The 26,628-nt window shown below is 45.7% G+C and overlaps 1 protein-coding gene across 2 annotated transcripts in view; it reads left to right on the forward strand.

Annotated features, from left to right (window-relative positions):
* LOC116950650 (coiled-coil domain-containing protein 33-like) overlaps positions 1–26,628 on the forward strand; it is a 30,710-nt gene that overhangs the window by 1,935 nt on the left and 2,147 nt on the right. The window contains exons 2-9 of one of the 2 annotated variants that reach the window (XM_032968585.2): positions 631–821; positions 1,599–1,644; positions 5,948–6,143; positions 10,220–10,308; positions 13,235–13,366; positions 14,779–14,863; positions 25,185–25,303; positions 26,046–26,129. In XM_032968585.2, the coding sequence (XP_032824476.2) occupies positions 631–821; positions 1,599–1,644; positions 5,948–6,143; positions 10,220–10,308; positions 13,235–13,366; positions 14,779–14,863; positions 25,185–25,303; positions 26,046–26,129 (942 nt within the window). The remainder of the gene's footprint in view (positions 1–630; positions 822–1,598; positions 1,645–5,947; positions 6,144–10,219; positions 10,309–13,234; positions 13,367–14,778; positions 14,864–25,184; positions 25,304–26,045; positions 26,130–26,628) is intronic. The other variant, XM_032968586.2, reaches the window with a different exon arrangement.

The following is a 26,628-nucleotide window of genomic DNA, read 5'->3' on the forward strand; positions in this document are numbered from 1 at the left end:
TCTTTCGGAATGTACTTTGTATTCTGGATTCTTTAATGACTTAAAAAATAAACAAATCTGCCAAGCATCCCAATGCTGAACCCTCCAGAATACAAGTCTTGAGTCTCGGTAATGCTACGCATGGCAATATGGTGAAACAGAAAGCCCTCCCGTGGTCGTTTTTGTGTAGCTGTGCCAGGGCAAGCCTTGCTATGGCACGGCCTGGCAGGAAAACATTTGCCGCTTGTTGCAGAGGCTCCACGGCTCGAACACAGTGGTCGCCCTGATTTATTGCTGCTGTGCGTAATAATTATAATAATGCTACCCTGACGTTATTTGCAAGACTTGGTCGGCCATTTGCGTGTGGGCTGGCGTGGGGGGGCCAAACATGTCCAATTAAAAACGTACCCGCTGGTTACGCACTTTGGGATTGGATGCGGCAATCGTCGCCCCCTACCGGCAGACTAATGGATTTGCAGGCCTGATGAAGACTCGCGCCCACAGGGTCAGCTGTTACTGGGGGTGCACTTTTCAAGTATGAGAGATGAGATGTGACATAAAGCACTCTGAGATGCCCCGATGTATAAGGCGCTACATAAAAAGTAATAATGATAATTGTCGGCTTGATGCTCACCGCTCTGACACGCGTAGTTGCGGGAGAGCCCGGATTTGCCACCGCACGACGCACTCAGCCGAATTCTGCCAGAGTACGAGCATCTCTTCCGGGCCCACGGGAACCCTGTGCCAGCGCCGGTAGTACCGGCGGCACGGATGGGGTCCAAGAGCCAGGGCGGCTCGACTGCACGGCACACTCTTCCGCCACAGCCAACCAGCACAGCTGAGTAAGAGTTTGCTTCATTTGAATGGGTAAAAGTGCAGCCCTTGAATTTCTTATGCCGCCGCTGCTAGCGGAAGGGTCTCAACAAGAAAAGATCTTGAGAGGCCCTCCACAGGTATTTTTGGCCTTCCACACTGGCCAGACTTCTTGGAAGAGGTGGGAGTTTCTCCACTTTATCCAACCGAACTCGAATTGCCTATCGCGTGTCTATATGCATATTAAACTTCTTTCCCACCATACATAGCTAGCCGTGCTAATCCGAGGTACATTAATCTACCCTTTTGTGCTGCTGGATAGACGGAGGCAGGGATGATATTAGAAGTGTGCACCTTTTTTCAGTGTGGTTCCGATGATAATTGGTGAACTGGACTACATTGAAAATCCAGGCAAGAATGTCACTAATTTTAATTTGGTGCGATATGAACCCAAGGTGAAGTGATGGCTGCTCGGTTGCTCATGGCCTTCCTCCAGCAGTGGATTGATCATGGCTGATGATAATGATGGTGGAGGATGAATGCATGAAGGTTTTTTAAAATAAATTGAACATTGTTTTAAATGTTTTACAAAATACCACTGCCATGACATCTTGGGCAAATCTATGGTCACAGGCGTCATCGTTTCTAACCGATTATGAAATTTAAAAATAACGCACTGCTGACGTAGGCAGCACAGCCCCCAGGTGACCGTAACATGGTCGGCACGGAGATCTCGAGTAGCAAACACGGGAGGGCGGGCGAGTGTTGTGTTTGTGGAGGTGATGCGAGCGATATCTCTGTCTCAGGAGGATGGATCCCCACAGCTCCGTCGTCTTGGACTACCAAACCAAGGTACGTTGGCATGTTGTTGGAACTGTAGGATCAACATTTGCCCAACGTTGGCCCAAAGTTGCATGTATAATGGGGGGGTGCCCACCCACCCTGCGGCTTGCCTCCCATAACGTGCGACCCCTGAGTACAGTACAATATAATATGCAATTGATTTAGTAAGCATCTCAATGTTTACGTCTCGAGACTTAAGGTAATTTTTGCATTGTCTGACTCGAGGCAAGTCTTGATGTTCGGCGAGTGCCCTGCTTTAGGCCAGTTTCCCACTTTAGTTCAGTACCTCGGTTTAGGCTAGTGTCCCGCTTTAAACCACTGCCTTGCATTAGGCCATTGTCCCACTTTAGGTCAGTGCATTGCTTCACTGCAGTGTCCCACTTTAGGCCAATGCTCAGCTTTAGGCCAGTGTTCCACTTTAGTCCAGTGGTCAGCTTTAGACCAGTGGTCGTCTTTAGGCCAGTGCCTCGCTTTATGCCAGTGACCCGCTTTAGGCCTGTGGCCATCTTTACGTCATTCTCCCACTTTAGCACAGTGGTCAGTTTTAGGTCAGTGTCCCACTTTAGGACATCTGTCAGATTTAAGTCAGCGGTCAACTTTAGGTCAATGCCTGACTTTAGTCAAGTTTCCCACTTTAGGCAAGTGTCCCACTTTCCGACAGTGCCTCATTTTGGGCCAGTGTCCCACTTTAGGACAGTGTCCCACTTTAGGCCAGTCATCCACTTTAGGCTAATGGCCATCTTTAGGTCAGTGGCCCACTTTATCCCAGTAGTCAGCTTTAGGCCAGGGCCTCACTTTCAGCCAGTTATCAGCTTTCGTCCAGTGCCTCGGCTTAGGCAAGCGTCACACATTAGGGCAGTGGTGAGCTTTAGAACAGGGTCCCCCTTTTGGCCAGTGTCCAACTTTAGGACACTGGTCAGCTTTAGGCCAGTGTCTCGCTTTATGCCAGTGGTCAGCTTTAGGCCAGTATTCCACTTGAGGCTTGTGTCCCACTTTAGGCCATTTGTCAGCCATAGGTCAACTTTAGGCCAGTTCCTCATTTTAGTCCAGTTTCCCACTTTATGCTAGTGTCCCACTTTGGGACAGTGCCTGACATTAGGCCATTGTCCCGCTTTAGGGCACTGCATTGCTTCACTACAGTGTCCCACCATAGGCCCATGGTCAGCTTTGGGCTAGTGGCCATCATTCGATCATTGTCCCACTTTAGGCCAGTGGTTAGTTTTAGGCAGTGTCCCACTTTAGGCCAGTGTCCCACTTTAGGCCAGTGCCTCACTTTCAGCCAGTGATCAGTTTTAGGCCATTGCCTCGCTTTAAGCCAGCGTCCCACATTAGGCCAGTGTCCCACTTTAGGCCAGTGTCCCACTCTAGGCCAGTGCCTCACTTTCAGCCAGTGATAAGTTTTAGGCCATTGCCTCGCTTTAAGCCAGTGTCCCACTTTAGGCCAGTGTCCCACTTTCGGCCAGTATCCTACTTTAGGCCAGTGCCTCACTTTAGGCCAGTGTCCCACTTTAGGCCAGTGTCCCACTTTAGGCCAACATCCCCCTTTAGGCCAGTGTCCCACTTTAGGCCAACATCCCCCTTTATGCCAGGTTTCAGCTTTATGTTAGTGTCCCACTCTAGGCCAGTGCCTCACTTTAGGTCAGTGCCTCATTTTAGGTCATTGTCCCACTTTAGGCCAGTGGTCAGCTTTAATCCTGTGTCCCACTTTCAGCCAGTGGTCAGCTTTAGCCGAGTGGTCAGCTTTAGCCCAGTGGTCAGCTTTAAGCCAGCGTTCAACTTTAGGCCGGTGTCCCACTTTAGGCCAGTGTCCCACTTTGGGCCAGGGCCTCACTTTCAGCCAGTGATCGGTTTTAGGCCATTGCCTCGCTTTAAGCCAGCATCCCACTTTAGGCCAGTGTCCCACTTTTGGCCAGTATCCTACTTTAGGCCAGTGTCCCACTTTAGGCCAGTGTCCCACTTTAGGCCAACATCCCCCTTTAGGCCAGTGTCCCACTTTAGGTCAACATCCCCCTTTAGGCCAGTGTCCCACTTTAAGCCAACATGCCCCTTTAGGCCAGTGTCCAACTTCAGGTCAGTGATCAGCCTTAGGCCAGTGCCTCACTTTCAGCCAGTGATCAGCTTTAGGCCAGTGCCTCGCTTTAGGCCAATGTGTCCCCCTTTAGGCCAGTGGTCAGTTTTAGGCCAGTGTCCCACTTTAGGCCAGTGTCCCATTTTAGGCCAGTGCCTCACTTTCAGCCAGTGATCAGTTTTAGGCTATTGCCTCCCTTTAAGCCAGTGTCCTACTTTAGGCCAGTGTCCCACTTTAGGCCAGTGTCCCACTTTAGGCCAACATCCCCCTTTAGGCCAGTGTCCCACTTTAGGCCAACATCCCCCTTTAGGCCAGTGTCCAACTTCAGGTCAGTGATCAGCTTTAGGCCAGTGCCTCACTTTCAGCCAGTGATCAGCTTTAGGCCAGTGCCTCGCTCTAGGCCAATGTGTCCCCCTTTAGGCCAGTGGTCAGTTTTAGGACAGTGTCCCACTTTAGGCCAGTGTTCCAATTTAGGCCAGTGTCCCGCTTTAGGCCAGTACCCCACTTTAGTCCAGTGCCTCACTCTAGGCCAGTGGTCAGTTTTATGCCAGTTTTCAACTTTAGTACAATGCCTCACTTTAGGCAAGTGTCCCACTTTAGGCCAGTGGTCATCTTTAGGCCAGTGTCCCTTTTTAGTCCAAAGGTCAGTTTTAGATCAGTGTCCCACTTTAGTCCAGTGGTCAGCTTTAAGCCAGTGCCTCACTTTAAGCCAGTGATCAGCTTTAGGCCAGTGCCTCACTTTAGGTCAGTGCCTCATTTTAGGGCATTGTCCCACTTTAGGCCAGTGGTCAGCTTTAATCCTGTGTCCCACTTTCGGCCAGTGGTCAGCTTTAGCCGAGTGGTCAGCTTTAGCCCAGTGGTGAACTTTAAGTCAGCATTCAACTTTAGGCCAGTTTCCCATTTTAGGCCAGTGTCCCACTTTCGGCCAGTGTCCCACTTTAGGCCAGTGCCTCACTTTCAGCCAGTGATCAGTTTTAGGCCATTGCCTCGCTTTAAGCCAGCATCCCACTTTAGGCCAGTGTCCCACTTTAGGCCAGTGTTCCAATTTAGGCCAGTGTCCCACTTTAGGCCGATGTCCCGCTTTAGGCCAGTGTCCCGCTTTAAGCTAGTTTCCCGCTTTAGGCCAGTGTCCCACTTGAGACTAGTGGTCAGCTTTCAGTTATTGTTCCAATTTAGACCAGTACCTCACTTTAGGTTAGTGTCACACTTTAGGCCAGTGGTCAGCTTTAGGCCAGTGTCCCACTTTAAGCCAATATCCCGCTTTAGTCCAGTGTCCCACTTTAGGTCGGTGTCCCGCTTTAGGCCAGTGTCCCGCTTTAAGCCAGTGTCCCGCTTTAGGCCAGTGTCCCGCTTTAGGCCAGTGTCCCACTTGAGGCTAGTGGTCAGCTTTCGGTTATTGTTCCAATTTAGATCAGTACCTCACTTTAGGTTAGTGTCACACTTTAGGCCAGTGGTCAGCTTTAGGCCAGTGTCCCACTTTAGGCCAGTATCCCGCTTTAGTCAAGTGCCTCACTTTAGGCCAGTGGTCAGTTTTAGGCCAGTGTTCAACTTTAAGCCAGTGCGTCGCTTTAGGCCTGTGTCCCCCTTTAGGCCAGGTTTCAGCTTTAGGTTAGTGTCCCACTCTAGGCCAGTGCCTCACTTTAGGTCAGTGCCTCATTTTAGGTCATTGTCCCACTTTAGGCCATTGGTCAGCTTTAAGCCAGCGTTCAACTTTAGGCCAGTGTACCCACTTTAGGTCAGTGTCCCACTTTAGCCCAGTGGTCATCTTTAATCCGGTGTCCCACTTTCGGCCACTGGTCAGCTTTAGGCCAGTGGTCATCTTTAGGTCTGTGTCCTCCTTTAGGCCAGTTTCAGCTTTAGGCTAGTGTCCCACTTTATGCCATTGGCCAGCTTTTGGTCAGTCCCTTGCTTTAAGCCAGTGTCCCACTTTAGGCCAGTGGTCAGCTTTAGGTTAGTGTCCCACTTAAGGCAAGTCTCCCACTTTAGGCCAGTGATCAGTTTTAGGCCAGTGGTCAGCTTTAGTCCAGCGTCCCCCTTACAGAAAGTGTCCCACTTTAGGCCTTTGGTCAGTTTTAGGCCAGTGTCCCACTTTAGGCCAGTGCCTTGCTTTAGCCCAGTGGTCAGCTTTAGGCCATTGGTCAGCTTTAGGCCAGTTGGCCCCCCGCTCTTAAGGCCAGTGTTTGCGCTCGAAGAAGATGGGGCCCAGATGTGCCATGACGTCCCCCCGCGTTGCCGTCGTGGCAGGAGCTGGACGGCTACCGCTCGGTCCTGCGCAAGATGGCCGACGACATCCTGGCATTGCGGCGCGAGGTGGGGCGCCTGGAGAGCGAGAACAGCCGCCTGCGAAGCGAGATGAGCCTGCACCGCGAGGCCGGGCGCGCCCTGCTCGCTGACGCCGACCTTGACGTCATGACCAAGAGCGAGCTCGCCGACCGGCTTGGTACGAGCCTCGTTGCGGGTGGTGATTTTTCACTGAAGCGTCATTCGCGTAAAATGCGTTGACGAGCGCACGTCCACGCATGTACATTCGTGCATGCACGAGAAAACCACGCCGGGAAGCCACGGCGGCTGGGAGCCAGCCAGAATCGGCTCTAACAATTTCCCAAGTTCTGTTGGGTCTACTTTGGGGGTGTTTGGCCAACTTTATGCGAGTGGTTAGCTTTATGCGTGTGGGAGGAAGCCGGACTACCCAGAAAAATATGTACAGAACAAGGGGAGAGCACAGAGACTCCACACTGAAAGGAGCCCAATTTAGTAATCCAACTCAGGTCTGTCCTGCTATGAGGCACACGTGTTACCACTGCCACCCTGCCTCCATTATTTTTTTCTATGAAATTGATTACCAAAATCAATGGTTTTTTTCTTTTCTTTATTTTAGTCATCGACGGGCTGTGAGTTGATGAAAATAATCAAGCACAAATATAACTACGGCTACCCACAAGTTATCAAAGAAAGACAAAGACCGAGATAATTTAGTCACGTTATTGGAGACAGCAGCAGATTCCTGGTGACTAAACAAACTCCTCGCGACAGATACCTGAACCAAAAATAAAACAAATACAGTGTGCGATAGGTGACGTTTTGGGAAATGGGGCCTTCTTCATAGCACTTGAGGTTCTATGGAGCAGGGCCATCATGGATGAGTGTAAATGTAACAGACAGCCTGCAGCACACAGTACGTGTGCTGATCTGTCAGATATTGGCCACATGCTGTGTGATTTTGCGTTTCTAATTGAAGCCGGATAGAAATAAAATTACTTGAAAGTGGAAATGTTCCACTTTTGAATCTGAAGACAAATGCTCGTTATTTTAGTTTTTTTTAATAAGCCCGGTTTATATATTAAGTAGTATTACATCACTGTGCTATCTATGAACCCGGCGACCTAAGTTTGATTCCCAACTACGATCGCTGAACTGATCCTGGGCTTTCCGTTCGCCAACCTGCACTGACCAAGATGGTGGCACACGGTCAAACAACCCTGACTGCCACAAGGGGTGGGGAGGCCTTCATTTACCAGTGGATTGCTAGATATCTATAAAGTATATTCTTAGCTCTTTCGGTAAAGTCACGTTGAAGGGAAACAACAAAATAATAAAATATATATAAAACAATAAAAATTCTCACGATGTTTCGACCAGAACACAAACGGTCGTCATCAGGTGTGTCGGTTTGCATTTATCTATCTATTTATTTATTTATTAACTGTTTACTTATTTATAAAAAACGTCAGCGCCACGCGCAGTGATTTGGCAGTTTATTTAGAAGGACTAGTCCATCTATGTTCTGAAAAGAGGAGGGGGGAGACGAAAAATTAATGTATGCTGTCTGAAAGCCACTGAACAATCAATTAAGACCTGAAATGGTGTATCAAATCTTTCCAATGATTGCTAAGCCAGAATCCATCTTCTCGGTTGAAATTGTCTCCGTGCTTGTATATGTGGATAACCTCATGAACGAATCTCTCATGGTAGCCAGATGGCTTACAAAGAACCTCTGTCTTGGAAAGGTCAATGTCATGTGAGCCTACTGAATTATAACAATGATCTGCCACGGCCGAGGTGTTGGTCCTACCGTGTTTAAGGTCTGCTTTGTGTTCACGAATGCGGTCCGAGACATGGTGTTTGGTTTCTCCAATGTAACGACTACCACAGAGGCAACTTAGTTTGTAGACACCAAGGTACTGTATGTCCGGAATCACATCTTTTACAGACGGAACCAGATCACGGATTTTATTTTTGTGATCCCCGCAATGTAGGGTAAAGTGATGATTTTGAAAGGGTCCTCAAGAGGGTCCTTCTTCATGGTTTGAGTGATAGCTTTGCGGATTGTATAGTCGGAGTAACCATTAGCCTTAAGAGCCTGGTGTACGTGCTTGAGTTCACTGCCTATGTGCAGGATTTCAGACGAAATAATTTCTGATTCAACCGCATTAATTGATCAATCTAAACAGTTTTCGTTGAAACCTTCTGCTGCCAGGCCACCAAGATTATACGGCTTACCAAAAATACATAAAGTAGATACCCCTTCGTCCCATCGTCTCTACTATCAACTCCCCCACCTACAAACTGGCTCGTTTTTTGTCTGAAATCCTGCGTCCTTTCACTGGAAAAACCACCTCTGCGGTACAAAATTCTACTCACCTGGTATCGACAATCAAGGGTATTTCCCTGTCCCCAGACGACCTGCTTGTCAGTTTTGATGTAGTTTCCTTATTCACCAAGGTTCCTGTACCTGACACCATCGCAATCATTGAAGACTCGGTTCATCAAGGACTAAATACTGAGGTACCCCCCATGGTGAGACACTGTTTAACCAATACATACTTCACTTGGAATGGAACTTTCTACAAACAAACTGAGGGCACCCCAATGGGCTCCCCCCTATCTCCGGTTGTAACCAACATTTTCATGGAGAAATTTGAGACTGACGCCATCCAGACTGCCACTCTGCGCCCAACCTTATGGAAGAGGTACGTGGATGACACTTTTGTCATCTGGCCACATGGCCGGCCTGCTCTAGACCAATTCTTTGACCACATCAATTCCATACACCCAGCCATCAGATTTACCATGGAAGTCAAAAAAAATGGCAAGCTACCTTTTTTGGATGTCCTAATAAAAAAGAGACCTGATGGTTCAATGAGCCACTCTGTCTACAGGAAAGCTAACCACACGGATGTTTATCTGAAACCGGATTCCCATCACCATCCATCACAGAAGAATTCTCTCATCAAGACTCTGTACCATAGAGCCCAATGCATATCCGACCAGGAACACATAGGCAGTGAACTCAAGCACGTACACCAAGCTCTTAAGGCTAATGGTTACTCCGACTATACAATCCGCAAAGCTATCACTCAAACCATGAAGAAGGACCATCTTGAGGAGCCGTTCAAAACCATCACTTTACCCTACATTGCGGGGATCACAAAAAATATCTGCAAAATCTTGAATAAACACAAGATCCAGGTCCGTTTCAACACATTACATAAAATCCGTGATCTGGTTCTGTCTGTAAAAGATGTGATTCCGGACATACAGTACCCTGGTGTCTACAAACTAAGTTGCCTCTGTGGTAGTAGTTACATTGGAGAAACCAAACGCTATGTCTCGGACCGCATTCGTGAACACAAAGCAGACCTTAAATACGGTAGGACCAACACCTCGGCCGTGGCAGATCATTGTTATAATTCAGTAGGCTCACATGACATTGACTTTTCCAAGACAGAGGTTCTTTGTAAGCCATCTGGCTACCATGAGAGATTCGTTCATGAGGCTATCCACATATACAAGCTCAGAGACAATTTCAACCGAGAAGATGGATTCTGGCTTAGCAATCATTGGAAAGATTTGATAAACCATTTCAGGTTTTAATTGATTGTTCAGTGGCTTTCAGACAGCATACATTAATTTTTCGTCTCCCCCCTCCTCTTTTCAGAACATAGATGGACTAGTCCTTCTAAATAAACTGCCAAATCGCTGCGTGTGGCGCTGACGTTTTTTATAAAGAAATAAACCGTTTTAAAATAAATTAATTAATGCAAACCGACACACCTGATGACGACCGTTTGTGTTATGGTCAAAACGTCGTGAGAATTTTTATTGTTTTATATATATTTTATTATTTTGTTGTTTCCCTTCAACATGACTTTACCGAAAGAGCTAAGAATATGAATTACTGCAGTCACGAAAGCTTTAAATCAAAATCTATAAAGTAGTATTAGTTTTAATAAATACAATGCACGAGACTTGCATAACAACACCTCCAATAATCTGGGTGATGTTTGAATGGGTGGTTGCCTTGCATGACCGGTGTTATAGGCTATATATTGCAAGGCAGTATGGACAGCATAGGACAGTGCAGCAGAATCCATTGTTTAACTGCACTTCTTTGCTACCCACCTGCACCAACACTGAACGGCATGAAGAACTGCCAGATAACCCCACGACTCACGTGGCGTTGGGGGGGAGGCATTCATCCAGCAATGTATTGATAATGGACTATATGCTTCCCAGTGTCCCTGAAGCAGAAGGTGGCGATGGACACGCGGGACATGAAGGGCTACAAGGACAAGGTGCAGCAGCTGCAGAATGAGCTCATCAGGGTGAGTGGCCATGTGAGCAGATAAAATGGAGTACTCGAGTCGAGGTGGCCGGGTGGCTCCAGGGTCAAAGCATTGAGCCCCGGCCAATGAGATCCTGGTTTTGAATTCTAGTGTCTGACACCTGTTGTTAAACTGAAAACTCAAAACGTTTGTCAATAACACTGTGGAGGAGGCTTGTGAAGGACGCTACTGGGCAGTTGGAGGCAGTTGCCCTCCAACAACAACTGAGGGCAGAGGAGCAATGCTCGCAACAATGAGCGGAGCGCCGGGCAGCTAAAACACAGCAAATTGGCACAGTAGGGGGCACAGCCGGTGCATCTGCCAGTAATCTCAAGTCAGTCAACCCATGGCACCCGGGTCTGTCTCGTGACCTGTCAGCGAGCCTTCGACACTTCACGTTATGGCCTCAGAGGGCACCTGGCCTGGCACAAGCGCCATGGTGACGTCACCGCCACTTAGTGGTGAATGGTGCCTGTTGTTGTTGTGGGGCCTTAAAAGGATACAAGAAAAGGTGACGTTTTGTGCAATATACCTTTTTTAATACGCAGTTTTGTTCGTATTAATTTACAGTGGTACCTTGGTATACGTCGTTAATTCGTTCCAGACGGTAGGACTTATACCGAAAATGACGTATACCAAACGAATTTTTCCCATAAGAAATAAAGGGAAAGGAAATCATCCATTCCAGAGTATAAGAAATGATATTTTATATGGCATATTATACATTAATGGGGTTGTATAAAATAATTTAGACGGTACTTATTACTAAAATGCATATATAAATAAAAATAAATGCATAAATAAATTAAAATAAATTGAAATAAAAATAAAATTTAACATCACTTTACCTTGCTGAGAAGAGTTGATAGCCAGGCCTCTTCTTAAAATTATCAAACCAGCCATGGCTGGCTTTAAACACTTCACTAATATCTTCACTCGTTCCTGGCATGTCTTTTAAAAGGTCAGCATGTAACATTTTTGCCTTCTCACAAATTATAGCCTCTGAAACACTATCGCCGGCTAACTGTTTTTTGTTTATCCATATTAATAATAATTTTTCTACTTGCTCTAATGTCCGTGATCTTTGTTTTTATATACATTTCACCCCCTTTGCAACGTTCGCTGATTTGATGGCTTTTTTTTCTTCACAATCGTCGAAATTGGTGATCTCGGCATACGGTATGCCACCGCAAGATCAGTGACGCTTTCATACTTTTCTATGATCTCTTTTATCACGTCAATAGTGATCCTAACCATTTTCTTTGTAGCTTGGCTTTTCTCACTAACCTTCTTAGGACCCATCTTGAATGAATTCGCAAAAAAATCACGTTAAAATGACAAAAAAAACACGTGAAAATTCACAGAGAGTTATAGCAAGGATTGTGCACTGAACGAGATCTACTGTACAGGCAGACTGAGGAGCGGCGCTTTGTTTCAGTCGTGAACGGAGTATACGCAAGTACGCGGTGACTCATCCCGACCCATAAAAGTTCTAGCAAGCGCGTCGTATCCCAAGACATTTTTTTTTCTCGTCAAAACACGACGTATACCAAATTCGACGTTTTTCAAAGTGGTCGTATACCGAGGTATGACTGTATTTAAGTGCCATGAAGAAGGGCCAATTGTCAGAAAAGTCACCACACCGTGTTATGTGTACTTGTGCAGCACTGCAAATGCAGCAGCAGCATCGCCAAATGATTCGACAAAATTGGGTTCTCGAGTGTAGTGAGTTGACTCTCCAGTTTCGGATGATTCCGGTGAAAAACCACGAATTTAATTCCGCAGATTCCAGGCCTGATTTTGAAACTTGGTTTGACAGGAAAAAAATATATTTTCGGAGGGCATATTAAAAGTGAGCCCCGTGTGTGGATAAAGAGCACAACTGAAGTGATACCAAAAGTAGTTGAGTGGCATTCATTTCCTGGAGGCTACTCTCTCACATAGAGTGGTGCACTGCTCACTGGCAGTTTTAAATGTAAAGTTCGTCATCTCATATATGGCTCTGGCCCACAACCACATGGGGCCTACCACTTCAAACAGGCCCCCTGGCCAATATGTATCCATCACTGCAAGCATCTTAGCCACAGTAATCTGAACTTTGAACTGAAACTTAACTTTTTTATTTTACTACGTAAGGCCCACTGAGCTCTGTAACTCTTTTTCAGAAGTGACCTATCACAAATGATAGCTCAACAAAGGGGCCTATCATGGAAAATGTCCACCCTACTCCGATTCCCTCAAAGAAGTGCCCCGATCGCCCTGCCTCAACCAGTGACGTCACCTCTCTCCATCTGGGCGTTTTCTCTGTCTCTCGCCTCGCCTTCTCTCTCCTTTTCTTCGTGACATCATCCTAACACTGTAACCTAGGATCCCGTGACTATTTCTACACCCGGATCACGTAAGAATTAGCAATACAAATGTATAGCAGCAACATCTTCTAAGCGTATATTTCTAAATGTCGAGTGAAAAATTATGCAACCATGGGGAGAACATGCAAACTCTAAATATACAGCAGGCGTCAGTATCTGAATCGAAATCACAACCTCCTGTATACCAGGCGAGGTAGTTAACATCTCGCCACTGCGGCACCCCTGTATGTATGCCTATGTTTAATAATTTTATAAAACGTGTCTTGATTACATTTGCCACCCTGGAGCCCATTCGCCACCACAGCGCCGCTATCGGGTACGAGAGAGGAATATTTTCGACCTGGAAACAACACTGCATTGCTAATTGACGCTATCACTGCAGGGGCCTTTTGTAGTGACAGGTGGTTTGTGCATTCAAATGTGGTTGCCCACAAACGGTGTTTGACAGCACTATTCGGCTCTTGGTAATGAAAATTATCAGCACCTCTGCTTGAACGCAAACTCTGACCTCCTGTCCTCCGATCGCCATGCGGTCGTTTTCGTCGTGACGACTGCAGAAGAACGAGCGAGAGCATGAGCTGCTGCAGCTGCGCCGCGTTCACCAGCAGCAGCAGGCGGCGCTGCACAAGTGTCAGGAGCGAGTGGCACAGGTCAAGCGCCTGGAGGAGACTATACGACAGCAGGAGAAGGTGCGCACCAACGTACACGCACGCATACGCATATATATACATTTACATGGGCCCAAAGCACACACTTGTATAGCCTTACCAGACTTTTGGGGCAAGGGCTGTTAGTGAGCACCTATGAAGGCAGTGCTATGCTACGAACCCGTTAAGCCGGGTTAGATTCCGGTTCAGTCAACACCAGTGACGATTATCTGAAACGGTCCTGGGCCTCCCCTAGGTCGACTCAGCCTCAAATGAGTACCTGGTGCGATGTGTAAACATCGTCACTCGGGAGACAAACGCAGTTGGGCATGTGCTGGCCACCCACCCCCTCGTGTATCGTTCCAACCTTCATAGGTGCTCGTACACAGTACACGCACATATAAGCTTATGCACGCGCGCACACAAATTCACGTGCACGCAGACATGCACGCGCATGCATACAAGCACTGACTCAAGCACATACAAACACACGCATGCATACATATACACGCACACATGTACATACAAATGCATGCACATGTGCACACATGCACGTACAAACACACATAAGACAAAGATCCCCCGTATAACCTTTAGCAGACTGTAGGGGCAAGTGCTGTTTGCAAGCATCTATGTGTAGTGATATAGAATCGGTCAGGTAGCAGCATAGCGCTGGCTGCTGGCAGGGAAGGGGATCTGCAGTTACAGCAGCCCTGACCGGCAGCAGGCCACGTGATAGACCAGAGAGGGATCTAGGGGAAAGGTTACGGAAGCGGCACATCGAGAACCCACTAGTAGGTTCCAGAAGGGGGCGTGGCCGGGGGCGGAGCCAAGCCTCGCTGACAGTATAAGAGTGGCCCCGGGAGGGGACCTCGTGGCTGTCGTTTTGAGTGGGATCCCGTCGTGCTGCTGGAGTCTTTTTCGTCGCCATCTTCACCATCTCGGCGTCGCCAGTCAGGCAGTCTACCAGCTGTCCTGACTGAGAACTGTAGTTACTAAATGTTACTGTCAGGCCATGTTAATAAACAGAGTGCCTCCTACTCTTAGTGTCAATACATATGAAAGCCGGCACAGCACACGAGAGGTGGTTGGCCAGTACCACGCCCGGCCGCCTTTATCTCCCCAGTGGCGATTGTTTAGACACAGCACCAGATACTAATTTGAGGCCGAGTTGACCTAGGGAAGGCCCAGGACTGGTTCAGATAATTGTCACTGGTGTTGACCGTGAGCGGGAATCTAACTCTGGTCGTAGCCGGGTTTGTGACTTGGCTTGGCAACCGCTGTGCCACTGCTCCCCATCGACCCACGTACACACACACACAGCTGTCTTCTCTCTCGTATGTGCGCGCACACTCTCCTGAGTGCTCCCTGCCATACACACACACACACACCCGCCTGGCCGCTCACTGGGGTTGTGCGTACCACTGCCCTGGGGTCCGCCTCCCTTCCTGCAGGTCATGGAGAAGATGGAACGGCTGCTGGAGAGGCAGGCCAGGCAGAAGGCGACCAAGCGATCAGAGTCGGACACTCCGACCAAAGGTGGGAAGTGTGGTTGGTTGGGACTCTTCCCTAAAGTCGGGTTCTTCAATTGGTGGGGATCTCGGAGTGACCCGCCATTGAGGTATTGTCCTCCAAGAGATGTGGATCACCGGGACATGAAGACATACAAATTAGTGAGATGGAAGAGAGATGTACAAGAGGTGGAGATGAGAGAGCTCTAGGCAGGAGTCAAAGATTAGGGAGATGGAAGTGGCTGTGCCTGCCATCTGTACATGTGTAGGGGTGTTACGGGAGGGTGACACGCGGTTATATAACGGTGGCCACAAACACGTCCATTAAGGCCACCACCCTGGGGGGCTGTGGGGGATGCTGTGATCCCTCCCAGCCCCGCCCCTCAGTGAGAAACAGTATAAAAGGTGGGACCCGGAGAGCAGTTCGACCCAGCCAGGATGAAGAGCCAGTGAAGAAAAGAAGACCGACTAGCCAGACCCTGGAACTCCTTTGACTTGCTGCCCTTGTCAGGGCCGGGCAAAGCAAGCCAAGGTGCGACACCAGAGCCGCTCATGTGGCTGGTGATCGAGACCTGCGCCGAAGCTGGGCCAGGTCAGATAGCCTCCTAAAGAGAGGACTAGGACAGGGGGAACTAGGGAGCTAGCGTGGGCTTTAGCTCGGGGAACACTTCCCTCTATAGAGCACGGGTGAAGAGGCCGTTACCTCTTAGAGTGTCAGGGTCGCTACTGTAATTGAAGTATCTGTAATAAATACGTGTTTCCCCTGCTAAGGCCACAACACATGTGATAATGTGACCATGTTCATAGTTCATAGTTTCATTTATTTGGTATAGCCCTGTGAGCCATTCGGCTCTTGAATCGGGTGCAACCGCAACAAACAAAAAAACTAAAGCATTAACAAGAAAACATCTTCAAGTGACTTTGTGCATGTGCAAACAGAAAATCCAGGAAACAAATCAAAATATTCCTGAAATAGCACCGTACACCAATGCTGTGTACAAAAATCCCAGTGGGATGCAAGTCAACAACAACAAAACTTAGATTAAGGCCATCAGTCTAACTCCGTACTACAATAAACAAACATGGCCAAACCAAAAAACTTTTAGAAATCACCAAAATAAAGCCATAAATGCAATGTAACAGTGATCATAGGAACTGTGACCGAATTTTTTACAATAAACTACATAAATAACATGTAACACTAAACCCTAGAGCCACAGCTGGCTGCATGAGTCACTCCACAAACAACAGGAGCATCAGTCGGAGTATCACATTTTTCAATGCACCTTTAAGATCAGCACACTAAATCAAAATACAGATAATACTTTGCAGCGGTCATCCGGAGCGAAACATTTTATTTTAGGCCACTGAATAGCAGTAGCAGCTGTTGTATATATGGGTATATGAAAATTGATTAAAATAATGAAAATTAAATGAAATTTGAAGTTTGCATAATATATCCGTGTAATTATGCGTATAAATTATGCATATAAATTATGCTAATTCGAGAGGTAATCGTATTAATTTATACGAGTGGGTGTGGTTCTGTTAATGCTACCCTTTATGATAATCAGGCCCTGCCTCGTTGACGAGGTGGTGTTATCAATCGGGATAATGCAATCAATCGTATGCAGTTATGCTAGTGTCACCTCGTTGTCTAACTTCGTATTACCGATCAGTATAGTACAATGATTCTCGCTTTAACCTTCCCAGAATGTGTATTAGAGTGTGTATTAGAGTTTATATTTTAGGTCCCCGGTTCATATCACTCTCGCTTTAACATTTACTTGAGCCTGGATTAATGTGTTTATGTGTTAAGTCCCTGAGTTCATATCTCATCGCAGGATACAGATCTTATGCAAAAATTTCAGGAAAGAATCACACGACCACTTCTGTATTAATCAATTTATTTTCTAATTAAACCTTAACTATAATATGTATGTGAACTCTCAATCTCGGAACTTCAACACGGTATCCACACGGTATCAATACAGTATCATCAACGACGGTACGATTTCACTTTGACAACGGCACACGGATCCCGCATAAAGCGATTGTTGTTAGTGAGAGAGAGAGTCATTAAAACATGCAAATGCTATGCTAAACAAAAACCTTAACTTTATAATAACTGATTATACTTGAATTGTTCACGCAGTACCGCACTCCTTATAGATCATATGCAACCCTTATCACGTTGTTAACAGGACAATTAATTCTTATGCAGCATAACACGAACGTATAGAAAATATTAATAAAGTCCTTAAGACTATGTGACGGTATTCAGGTGAAAGACAAAAATAACAAAATATTATTTCTAAAGGCACAAATATGCATTCATAGATTCATCAACGATATTGTATAAATAAGAGATGGCTTGGAATAAGGTGTGCGACAGGACGTGCTTGTCACGGGAGATGAATGAATTCCCTGTGCGCGCAGCCCGTGGTGAAGGTCTCAAGAATTAATCCGGATAGATGAATTTATGGGTAATTTATGCGATTAGAAGTACCATCACAAAACGAAGACCAGAAACTTTAAATAATAGAAAAACTTAATTAATGTACTTATAACTGACGCATCGTTATCACTTGAGGGGCGGTGATGCCTTCGTGGCCAGCTGATGGTTTATTAGTCTTAGTGTTAGGTTCGTAGAATTGTTCTTTTGGTAAATTCTTGTGTGAGCAGACGATGTAAGCGCAGCGGATTTGTGAAGGTGGGGGAGGGGCATACGAAGGCAGGTTTCCTCTCGCTCGGCGTTCCTCACGCCGCTGGGGAATGAGCTGCGCCGGCACGCTGCTCCCTCCTCTCGAGTTGCTTGATCGCTCTCAGTGCTGCTCAGTGGACACCTCTCTCCACTGCTGGATGAGTTGCGCGATCACGCTCGTGCTGGTTCGCTGACAGCAGTTTCTCTCCGCTGCTGGATGAGCTGCATCGGCACGCTCCCTCTCTGTGTGGAGAACTCAAACGTGCTCGTTGCTGGTTTGCTGAAAGCAGGTTTCTCTCCACTGCTGGATGACTCAAGTCGCACGTGCTCGTGCTGGTTCTCTGACAGCAGGTTTTTCTCCACTGCTGGATGACTCAAGTCGCACGCGCTCTTGCTCTGGTTTGCAGAAGCTCTTGCTTGGTGCGTCGGTCGTGCTGCAGCTGGACTCAATGTAGAATAAGCTTTCAGCGATACTCTGTCTTTCAGCTCTTTGAAATCACACTCGGTGGTGCCTCACTACCCTGCGAGTCTTGCCAACGTCAGTGGGTAGCGACGGGGCCACTTTGGCCTCCGCTCACCGCCCCCTGTTCTGCAGCTCGCCGGCTGGCGACCTGTTGCTCTCGCTCCCGGTTTGAACTGCTCCTGAGCCGATCCACCGGTCGAACTCCTCCGAGTTCCGACCCACTGGTCGAACTTTTCCAAGTTCCGACCCCCCGGCCGAACTCCCCCGAGTTCCAACCCACTGGGCGAACTCCCCCGAGTTCTGACCCTCTGGTCGAACTCCCCTGAGTTCCGACCAACTGGTCGAACTGAGGTTTCAATGCTCAGGGTCCTCTTTTTATGCCAAAAATCCCTTTACTTGGATCCTGCCCACAAGGCGGGGCTTCTTTAGATTTTTGCTGTGTCAGGATCTGTCCGTATGTATATGTGTCCATGTGTGTGTCCGTGTGTGTGTCCGTACGTGTGTCAGTGTGTGTCCTTGTGTGCATCACCCACGGCATATTCCACTGTCATACTCCTTCCATAAAACCTACAAGTACAACAATCAGACGTTACAAATTGTCTCGAAGGCGCCTCTCGGTCTGCCTCTGTCTGCCGGTGCGAGAGAGGGAGGGCTTCCCTCCCTGCATCATGTCCCCGACGCACAAGCGAATGGTTAAAAAGTTTTAAGTTAACATTTCATTCCATCACAGTTCCACAGTTATGATTTGGTATGTAACCCAGGGTCTGTCGTTTCCCATCGTGGTGTTTGACTCAAGGGAAGGTGTTTTCCCGAGCGTATACACACTCCTACCCCGCGCTGCGGGGATATAAAGACGGCCGGGATCTCCTTTTCTCTCCAACCCTGGGTTTAACATCGCCCAAGTCATTATGCAGTTTTTTGTGTAAGCTTAGTATAGTTCACGGTGAATAGCCCAACATGAATGTTATGTAGGAAATAATGTATTGTGAATTTTTATTAACTTAGCCTGGTGTTTTCGCTGACATGCGCTAACATTCCAAGCCCCCGCCCTTATTCCTGCTCGCACGGTGTCTGCCAACCTTTGCCCTCATTTTCTCTGCCCCATTATCGTGCAAGTGCCAGCTTTAGCAAATACCCGGCGGTGTCTCTCCCGCCCTTCTTCAGGGCTGCGCCTTTATCCGTGCATTTCAAGGTGTGGTGGGGGAATGTTAGTGTTAGTGATCGCCGTTTCCAGCCTTGTTGAGTGCAGGTGGCAGCGATAATGAGTTGCTTGATTCATTCATAATAAAGGTTTTTGGGTTAGATCGCGTTTATTTATAAATGTGTCGTAACCCTCCACCACCCGACACGGCCAATCAGCAAAAAAGTGTCACGTTGACAAAAGACAAATAATTCACTACTTCAGCCCACCGGTGTGTTGAAGAGTTAATCCACATTTACAGTTTGAGTACGACGTTTCGCTGGTAAATACATCCAGCATCATCAAGCAATTCGCCAGAATGGTAAAGCCCTCGCTTGCTCCCGGTTTTTATATAGAGCAGCAGGGTGACGTCATCACTTAACTCATATCAGGTGCAGTGATTAGAGGCGGAGGGGGGGGGTATTGTAATTATATAATCGATTAGTAATCAGTCATTGGTTATGATTAGTAATGCGTTGTAGATTAGTAATTCTTTAAATGTAATGTGTATTATTTAATAATACGCTTCCAGGCCGCACTAAGCCGGTAGCTGTCAGAGCGATTAAAGTTATTCTTGTTCCTCTCAATTTCAATGGATTCTCTAATTAGTCTTTGCCAGTAATAATTAGTTTTACACACCACTGCAACATTGTCAAAATCAATTGAGTGTCCTTGTTGACAAGCATGTTCTGCCACTGCCGACAGTTGTGTTTGAGATAATTTAATATTTCTCTGATGTTCTTTTAGTCTTACGCTGATGTTGCGTCCCGTCTGCCCAATGTAGCAGCTGCCACATGAACAATTAATCCGATATACACCTTCTGTTGATAGTTTAGGTAATGCATCTTTAGTGCAAGATACTAGTTTTTGAATTTTGTGTACTGTACCAAATCTTACTGTAATGTTTTGCTTTTGCAGAACACGGGCTAATTTGTCAGTTACTCCTGAGATATATGGAATTTTTATTGTTTTAACAATCTGGTCGCTTTCAGTAGTATTGCTTTGCGATTGTGATTTGGCATTCAGTGCTCTGTTAATTTGAGCATTATTGTAGCCATTCTGTCGTAGTGCGTCTTTAACGTGTTTAATCTCTCTCACTAGACTCTCACCATCTGACACTGTTTTGGCCCGATGTACGAGCGTCTTGATAAGAGAGGATTTCTGAGCTGGATGATGATGTGATTCTGCATTCAGATAGGCATCAGTGTGCGTTTGCTTTCTGTAAACGCTGTGTGTTATTTTACCGTTTAGGCCATGTCCAAGCAAAATATCTAGGAATGGGAGTGTGTTATTCACCTCCATTTCCATGGTGAACTGGATGGCCGGGTTTTGTGAATTAAGATGATTTAGAAAATCATTAAGTGTATCTTTACCATGTGGCCAGACAACCAAAGTGTCATCCACATACCTAAACCAAAAGGATGGTTTTAATGTGCTCGAGGCAAGTGCTCTTATTTCAAAGTTTTCCATGTACAAATTTGCTATAGCAGGGGATAAAGGAGAACCCATTGCTGCTCCTTCCTTTTGTTTAAAGAAATCCCCTCTCCATAAGAAGTAAGTGTTATTTAAACAATGGCCAGCAAGTTTCGGAATATCTTTTTGTAAACCGGTATTCTTTACTAGTGTATCAAGTAATTTAAGCGATTCGTCCACTGGAACCTTAGTGAATAGAGAAATCACATCAAAACTTACCAGAATATCATCAGGAGTAAGTTAATATCTTTAATCACATTCACAAGATGTTCTGAATTTTTTATGAATGAAGATGTCTTACCGGTGTAGGACTGTATTTGTTTGGTTATATATTTTGCTAATTGATATGTGGCAGAGCCAATTGTACTGACTATGGGTCGTAATGGGATGCCGATTTTATGAATCTTTGGTAGCCCATAGAGTCTAGGTGGTTTTGAGGCCCTTGGCTTAATTAGGTATTGCTCATTTTTAGGGATTAATGAATTTGCAATTATTGCAGTGGTCTTACGTTCTAAAGTATTAGTTGGATCTCGTTTAATTTTAATGTAGGTACTTTCCTCTAGTAAATTTCTAATTTTATTATCATAATCGGCTCGTGACATCACTACAGTAGTGCGGCCTTTATCAGCTGCTAGGATTTGGATATCCTTATTTACACGCAGCTCTCTTAAGGCTTTTGCCTCGTTAGAGCTAATATTTACTTTTGGAACTTTGCTATTCTCAATTATTTTAGCAACCTCATGTCTAGTCATCTCTGCCTCATTATGTGGAAGGAGTCTAACTGCTGATTCTACCTCAGCAATTATCTCATCCACTGGAATTGTGCGTGGGGTAACGGCAAAGTTAAGGCCTTTAGAAAGGATAGAGACCATGTCACCGGTTAATACAGTGTTGGTCAAGTTCAGTACAGTTTTGTTTTTACATTTTTGGTTTTCAGTAGGGATTTGTTTATTATGTAGTCTAGAAAATGTTTTAATTTGGTTAGATTTTGTTAGTTTAAACACATTATCAGCCGATTGTTGTGTTATGTTATCGATTCTATTCCAATAATGCATAGATACACTATTGCTTATATCTAAGTGTAACTGCTTTAGCGATTCCGAAATGTAAGATAATTCACTCCTATTGTGCTGTATTTTCTCTATTAATAATAATTCGCTAGCTTTGTGTAGTATTTGGTTAGCTTTAGAAGACTTTATGTGATGTGTTATTTTAACTGCGTTTGGTATTACCTTTGAATCTCTGCACCTTTTGAGGAACGCCAGTGAAGATATCAATTTCATCCGCTTAATGTGAAGCTTCTCCAATTTTCTGGTTTTAAGAAAAGTATCCTCCCCATAGAGGTTAATCAGTTTAACACGTAGGCTTTCGCGACCAATATTATTCATAATAAAGGTTTTTGGGTTAGATCGCGTTTATTTATAAATGTGTCGTAACCCTCCACCACCCGACACGGCCAATCAGCAAAAAAGTGTCACGTTGACAAAAGACAAATAATTCACTACTTCAGCCCACCGGTGTGTTGAAGAGTTAATCCACATTTACAGTTTGAGTACGACGATTCGCTGGTAAATACATCCATGATGACGTCACCCTGCTGCTCTATATAAAAACCGGGAGCAAGCGAGGGCTTTACCATTCTGGCGAATTGCTTGATGATGCTGAATGCAGAATCACATCATCATCCAGCTCAGAAATCCTCTCTTATCAAGACGCTCGTACATCGGGCCAAAACAGTGTCAGATGGTGAGAGTCTAGTGAGAGAGATTAAACACGTTAAAGACGCACTACGACAGAATGGCTACAATAATGCTCAAATTAACAGAGCACTGAATGCCAAATCACAATCGCAAAGCAATACTACTGAAAGCGACCAGATTGTTAAAACAATAAAAATTCCATATATCTCAGGAGTAACTGACAAATTAGCCCGTGTTCTGCAAAAGCAAAACATTACAGTAAGATTTGGTACAGTACACAAAATTCAAAAACTAGTATCTTGCACTAAAGATGCATTACCTAAACTATCAACAGAAGGTGTATATCGGATTAATTGCTCATGTGGCAGCTGCTACATTGGGCAGACGGGACGTAACATCAGCGTAAGACTAAAAGAACATAAGAGAAATATTAAATTATCTCAAACACAACTGTCGGCAGTGGCAGAACATGCTTGTCAACAAGGACACTCAATTGATTTTGACAATGTTGCAGTGGTGTGTAAAACTAATTATTACTGGCAAAGACTAATTAGAGAATCCATTGAAATTGAGAGGAACAAGAATAACTTTAATCGCTCTGACAGCTACCGGCTTAGTGCGGCCTGGAAGCGTATTATTAAATAATACACATTACATTTAAAGAATTACTAATCTACAACGCATTACTAATCATAACCAATGACTGATTACTAATCGATTATATAATTACAATACCCCCCCCCCCTCCGCCTCTAATCACTACACCTGATATGAGGTAAGTGATGACGTCACCCTGCTGCTCTATATAAAAACCGGGAGCAAGCGAGGGCTTTACCATTCTGGCGAATTGCTTGATGATGCTGGATGTATTTACCAGCGAAACGTCGTACTCAAACTGTAAATGTGGATTAACTCTTCAACACACCGGTGGGCTGAAGTAGTGAATTATTTGTCTTTTGTCAACGTGACACTTTTTTGCTGATTGGCCGTGTCGGGTGGTGGAGGGTTATGACACATTTATAATTAAACGCGATCTAACCCAAAAACCTTTATTATGAATAATATTGGTCGCGAAAGCCTACGTGTTATACTGCTTGATTCATGCCACTTTTATTCCCATCTCCAGCGTCCCGATGTCAGCTTCACAAGCTGGCATTTATTTGCCTCTCTCCACGCCCCTGGGTTTTTCCAGGCTTTTTGCTTATGTTGCAGTTTTGCTCTGCTCATGTATTTTTTCCTCTCTCCCCTTATTTTAACCCTGCTTATTATTTGCTTATGGGTGGAGGCTAGAGCATTCCTTTTTATTTAAGAAAATTCTGATTGTCATATGCTTCGGGAAAATTTGTATAGAAATTATTAAAGTATGGAAATAACATTTCATATTGAATTAATAGATGGGTGATGGTTGACTGGTTGCCAATGGGAGTGGGTGTGAAGATCAATAACTTTAGCCTACCCTGTCGTTAAATTCCGACTTTAACGTTACTTTAATAGCAATGCAGAATAAATGAGCTTTTTGACTCAACTATATCTAGGCTAACGCAAACTCTCGGTGACCCTGGCTTTATGTTTACGTCAGCCCCTTGCAATCCGCTGAACTCTGCTCTCTGTCTGCTCCCTCTGACCCTGGGAGTTTGTGAACTGTCAAAATCGTGTTAGTAGGTCATGGTAAATATGACCTCCACATGCCATGCTGAGGCCTGGTTTGGTTTTTTTATTCATTATTAAAAAAACAATAGAAATATGTATCTATATGTATCGCAAAATTACTTGTTAATATTAAGATGGAAAAGGGGCCTAGATACAACACAGCTAGGGGTGTACAACTCCTCTAGAGCAGTTTTGAGTGAACATCTCATAGGTAGTGATTCAAGTTGCAGTTTATTGGCAATAGCATTTCAGACCTTGGGGGCATCAATAGCAAAGGCCCTTCCTCCGGTTTTTGTATGGCAATAGGGAATGTGAAGCTGGTAGATGAGCGAAGACCTGAGGTCAGATTTGTTCTTTGAAACAGAGAGGAGATCCAGCAGGTGGTCTGCGGATTTTTTTGTAAGTACATCGTGAATAAATAAGATCTGGTGTACAAGCCGTCGAACATTAAGAGATGTTAAGTTTGACCCAATGTAGAGCTCACAGTGGTGAGTCCTATATGGCAGTTCAATGCAAATCTTAAGGCCGAGTGATAGATGGAATCAAGCTTCTTCACAGTACTTGGGGCTGATTTATACACGATATCACAGTAATCAAGTAGAGGCAGTATGGTAGCTTTTATCAATTCCAAACGGAACATAGTGGGGAAGCAGTGCTTGTGTCGATACAGAAAAACAATTTTTATTTTTGTCTTTTTACCAATATTATCAATGTGATCTTCGAAATTCAGTTTTGAATTCAGGATGACCCCAAGATACTTATAGAACTTGACTTGCTCTATTTGATCATTATTTAAGGAATGTAATTTGGGAAAAATAAATTCCTGCTTTAGTTCCGGTGAGAAGCATAGCCCATCAGCAAGTGATAAACTTAATCTGTGGCCCATAAAGTTTATATGTAGTTGAAAAACCCTGCCTTAGAGTGTCCTGTTAAAAAACAAACATAAAATACATGTCAGGTGTATGTGTTCTTATGGTCACTTTGTATTTTACACTCTTTTCTGAGAGTTGTCAATGGGACAATATTTTTTGACTATTGCCAAGCCTACCCTGAAGCTGCACAGCTGTTATCTTTTAAAATACAGGATACTGAATAAATTTTGTTAACGTCGCACAAGTGGGGTCCGACTCACGCCGCTTGGCCTCTAACCCCGCGTGACCTTTAACCCCACGTCTACAGACGGAGACCTCCTCAAGGACGTGGAGCTGGTGCTGGGGGTGGAGAACGCACGTCTGAGGATGGAGCTCGAGAGGTTGAGGGCGCAACCTCACCCCCACACCCAGCAAAGGCCCCCACAGGTAGGCCCAGCATTCAAGCTGCATGCCCGTGTCTCACTGTCTCTTTGCCCCTTCAGAGCAGTGCCGTGCACAACCTCATTTTGCATTGCCATGGAGCATCGTGGGTGAATGCGGTGTTGATTCTCGTGTTTGGATTGGGTCCCTTGTTGTATACGTAGTGCTTTTTAGTGTCTGGTAAATCCTACAGAATTTATTTTAAAAAAAAGCCTGACTGCTGATGAGACTCAGATCCAAAGTTTTATTGCTTAAACAGATGCTGCTTGATAATATTGGTCTGGAAGGTTAACAGGCTGATGGACTGAAACATTTTTGTATGTTGAGAGACAGATTGGAGGTCTCTTTAGAGCAGGGAGTGCTATGTAAAGACAGGGCTGCCAACACCACCCCTCCCCGATGGGTCATGCAGTGGTTAGTTCACTCGATGCATTGTTATCCACATTTCGTTGAATACTTCCCCAAAAAAGCGCATTCATATTCCAGGTCAGAGGTTGACTCGAAACCACCATCCCCTTTGTATGAAGTTGGCAGGAGCTGTCCTTTGGATAGACTGGTGCCTGCCAAAGGAATTAGAATTTCCACCACGGGCTGCCAGTGGAAATGAGTCACCTATGCATGCTCGTTTGAGAAGGGAGACGGCACTGCCTTGAGCAGATGAATCCCCCAAGGTACAGAGTCCTCCAATTCACCCGGCGGCCGTGCACGTGTGTGCCCATCCTCTGGCCCCGCCGCCACCGGTGCTCAGGATGCGTTCTCGGTTGCCGAGAAGATGGCGCTGCTCGCCAAGGTTGAGAGAGCAGAGGGCCGCGTCCGACAGCTAGAAGAAGAGGTAAGTCCGTCCACCTCGACCGCCTCCTCACGCGCTTCTGTCCTGCCCCTTGACCCCGCTGTGTTTGTTCAGCACCGCATCAAAACCTGTTTGGCACATGCTCCAATTCAGTGGCTCCCTAACACCGCACCATTTCCAGCAATCAACCATGCACCGATAATATCTTTCAAAATGATAATTACTCTAAATCCTAGTATCTGCAACAGTTCTACAGACCACTTCCTTGCGGGATCACCGGTGGCCTGTGGACCACAGGTTGGTAACCGCTACAATAATTCTCTCAAATCATCCACCAATGTCTATTGCCTGCATATGTCTCGGCCTGCCTGCAATGTTCCTTCCTGCCCAATGCCTTACGTGCCTGTATGTAACTGGTCTGTACTATCTGTCTGTAACGTGTCTGGCGGTGACAGCCTTGGTTGTTCTCCGCTTGTTGAACGGTTCGAACCCAGCGGCCGCCCTGATTGTTACTGTGATTTTTATAATCATAACAATATTA

Source organism: Petromyzon marinus, chromosome 40 (assembly GCF_048934315.1).
Source record: "Petromyzon marinus isolate PM22_M1 ecotype Great Lakes invasive population chromosome 40, UKy_Petmar_22M1.pri1.0, whole genome shotgun sequence".
In the NCBI taxonomy this organism is placed as follows: Eukaryota; Metazoa; Chordata; class Hyperoartia; order Petromyzontiformes; family Petromyzontidae; genus Petromyzon; species Petromyzon marinus.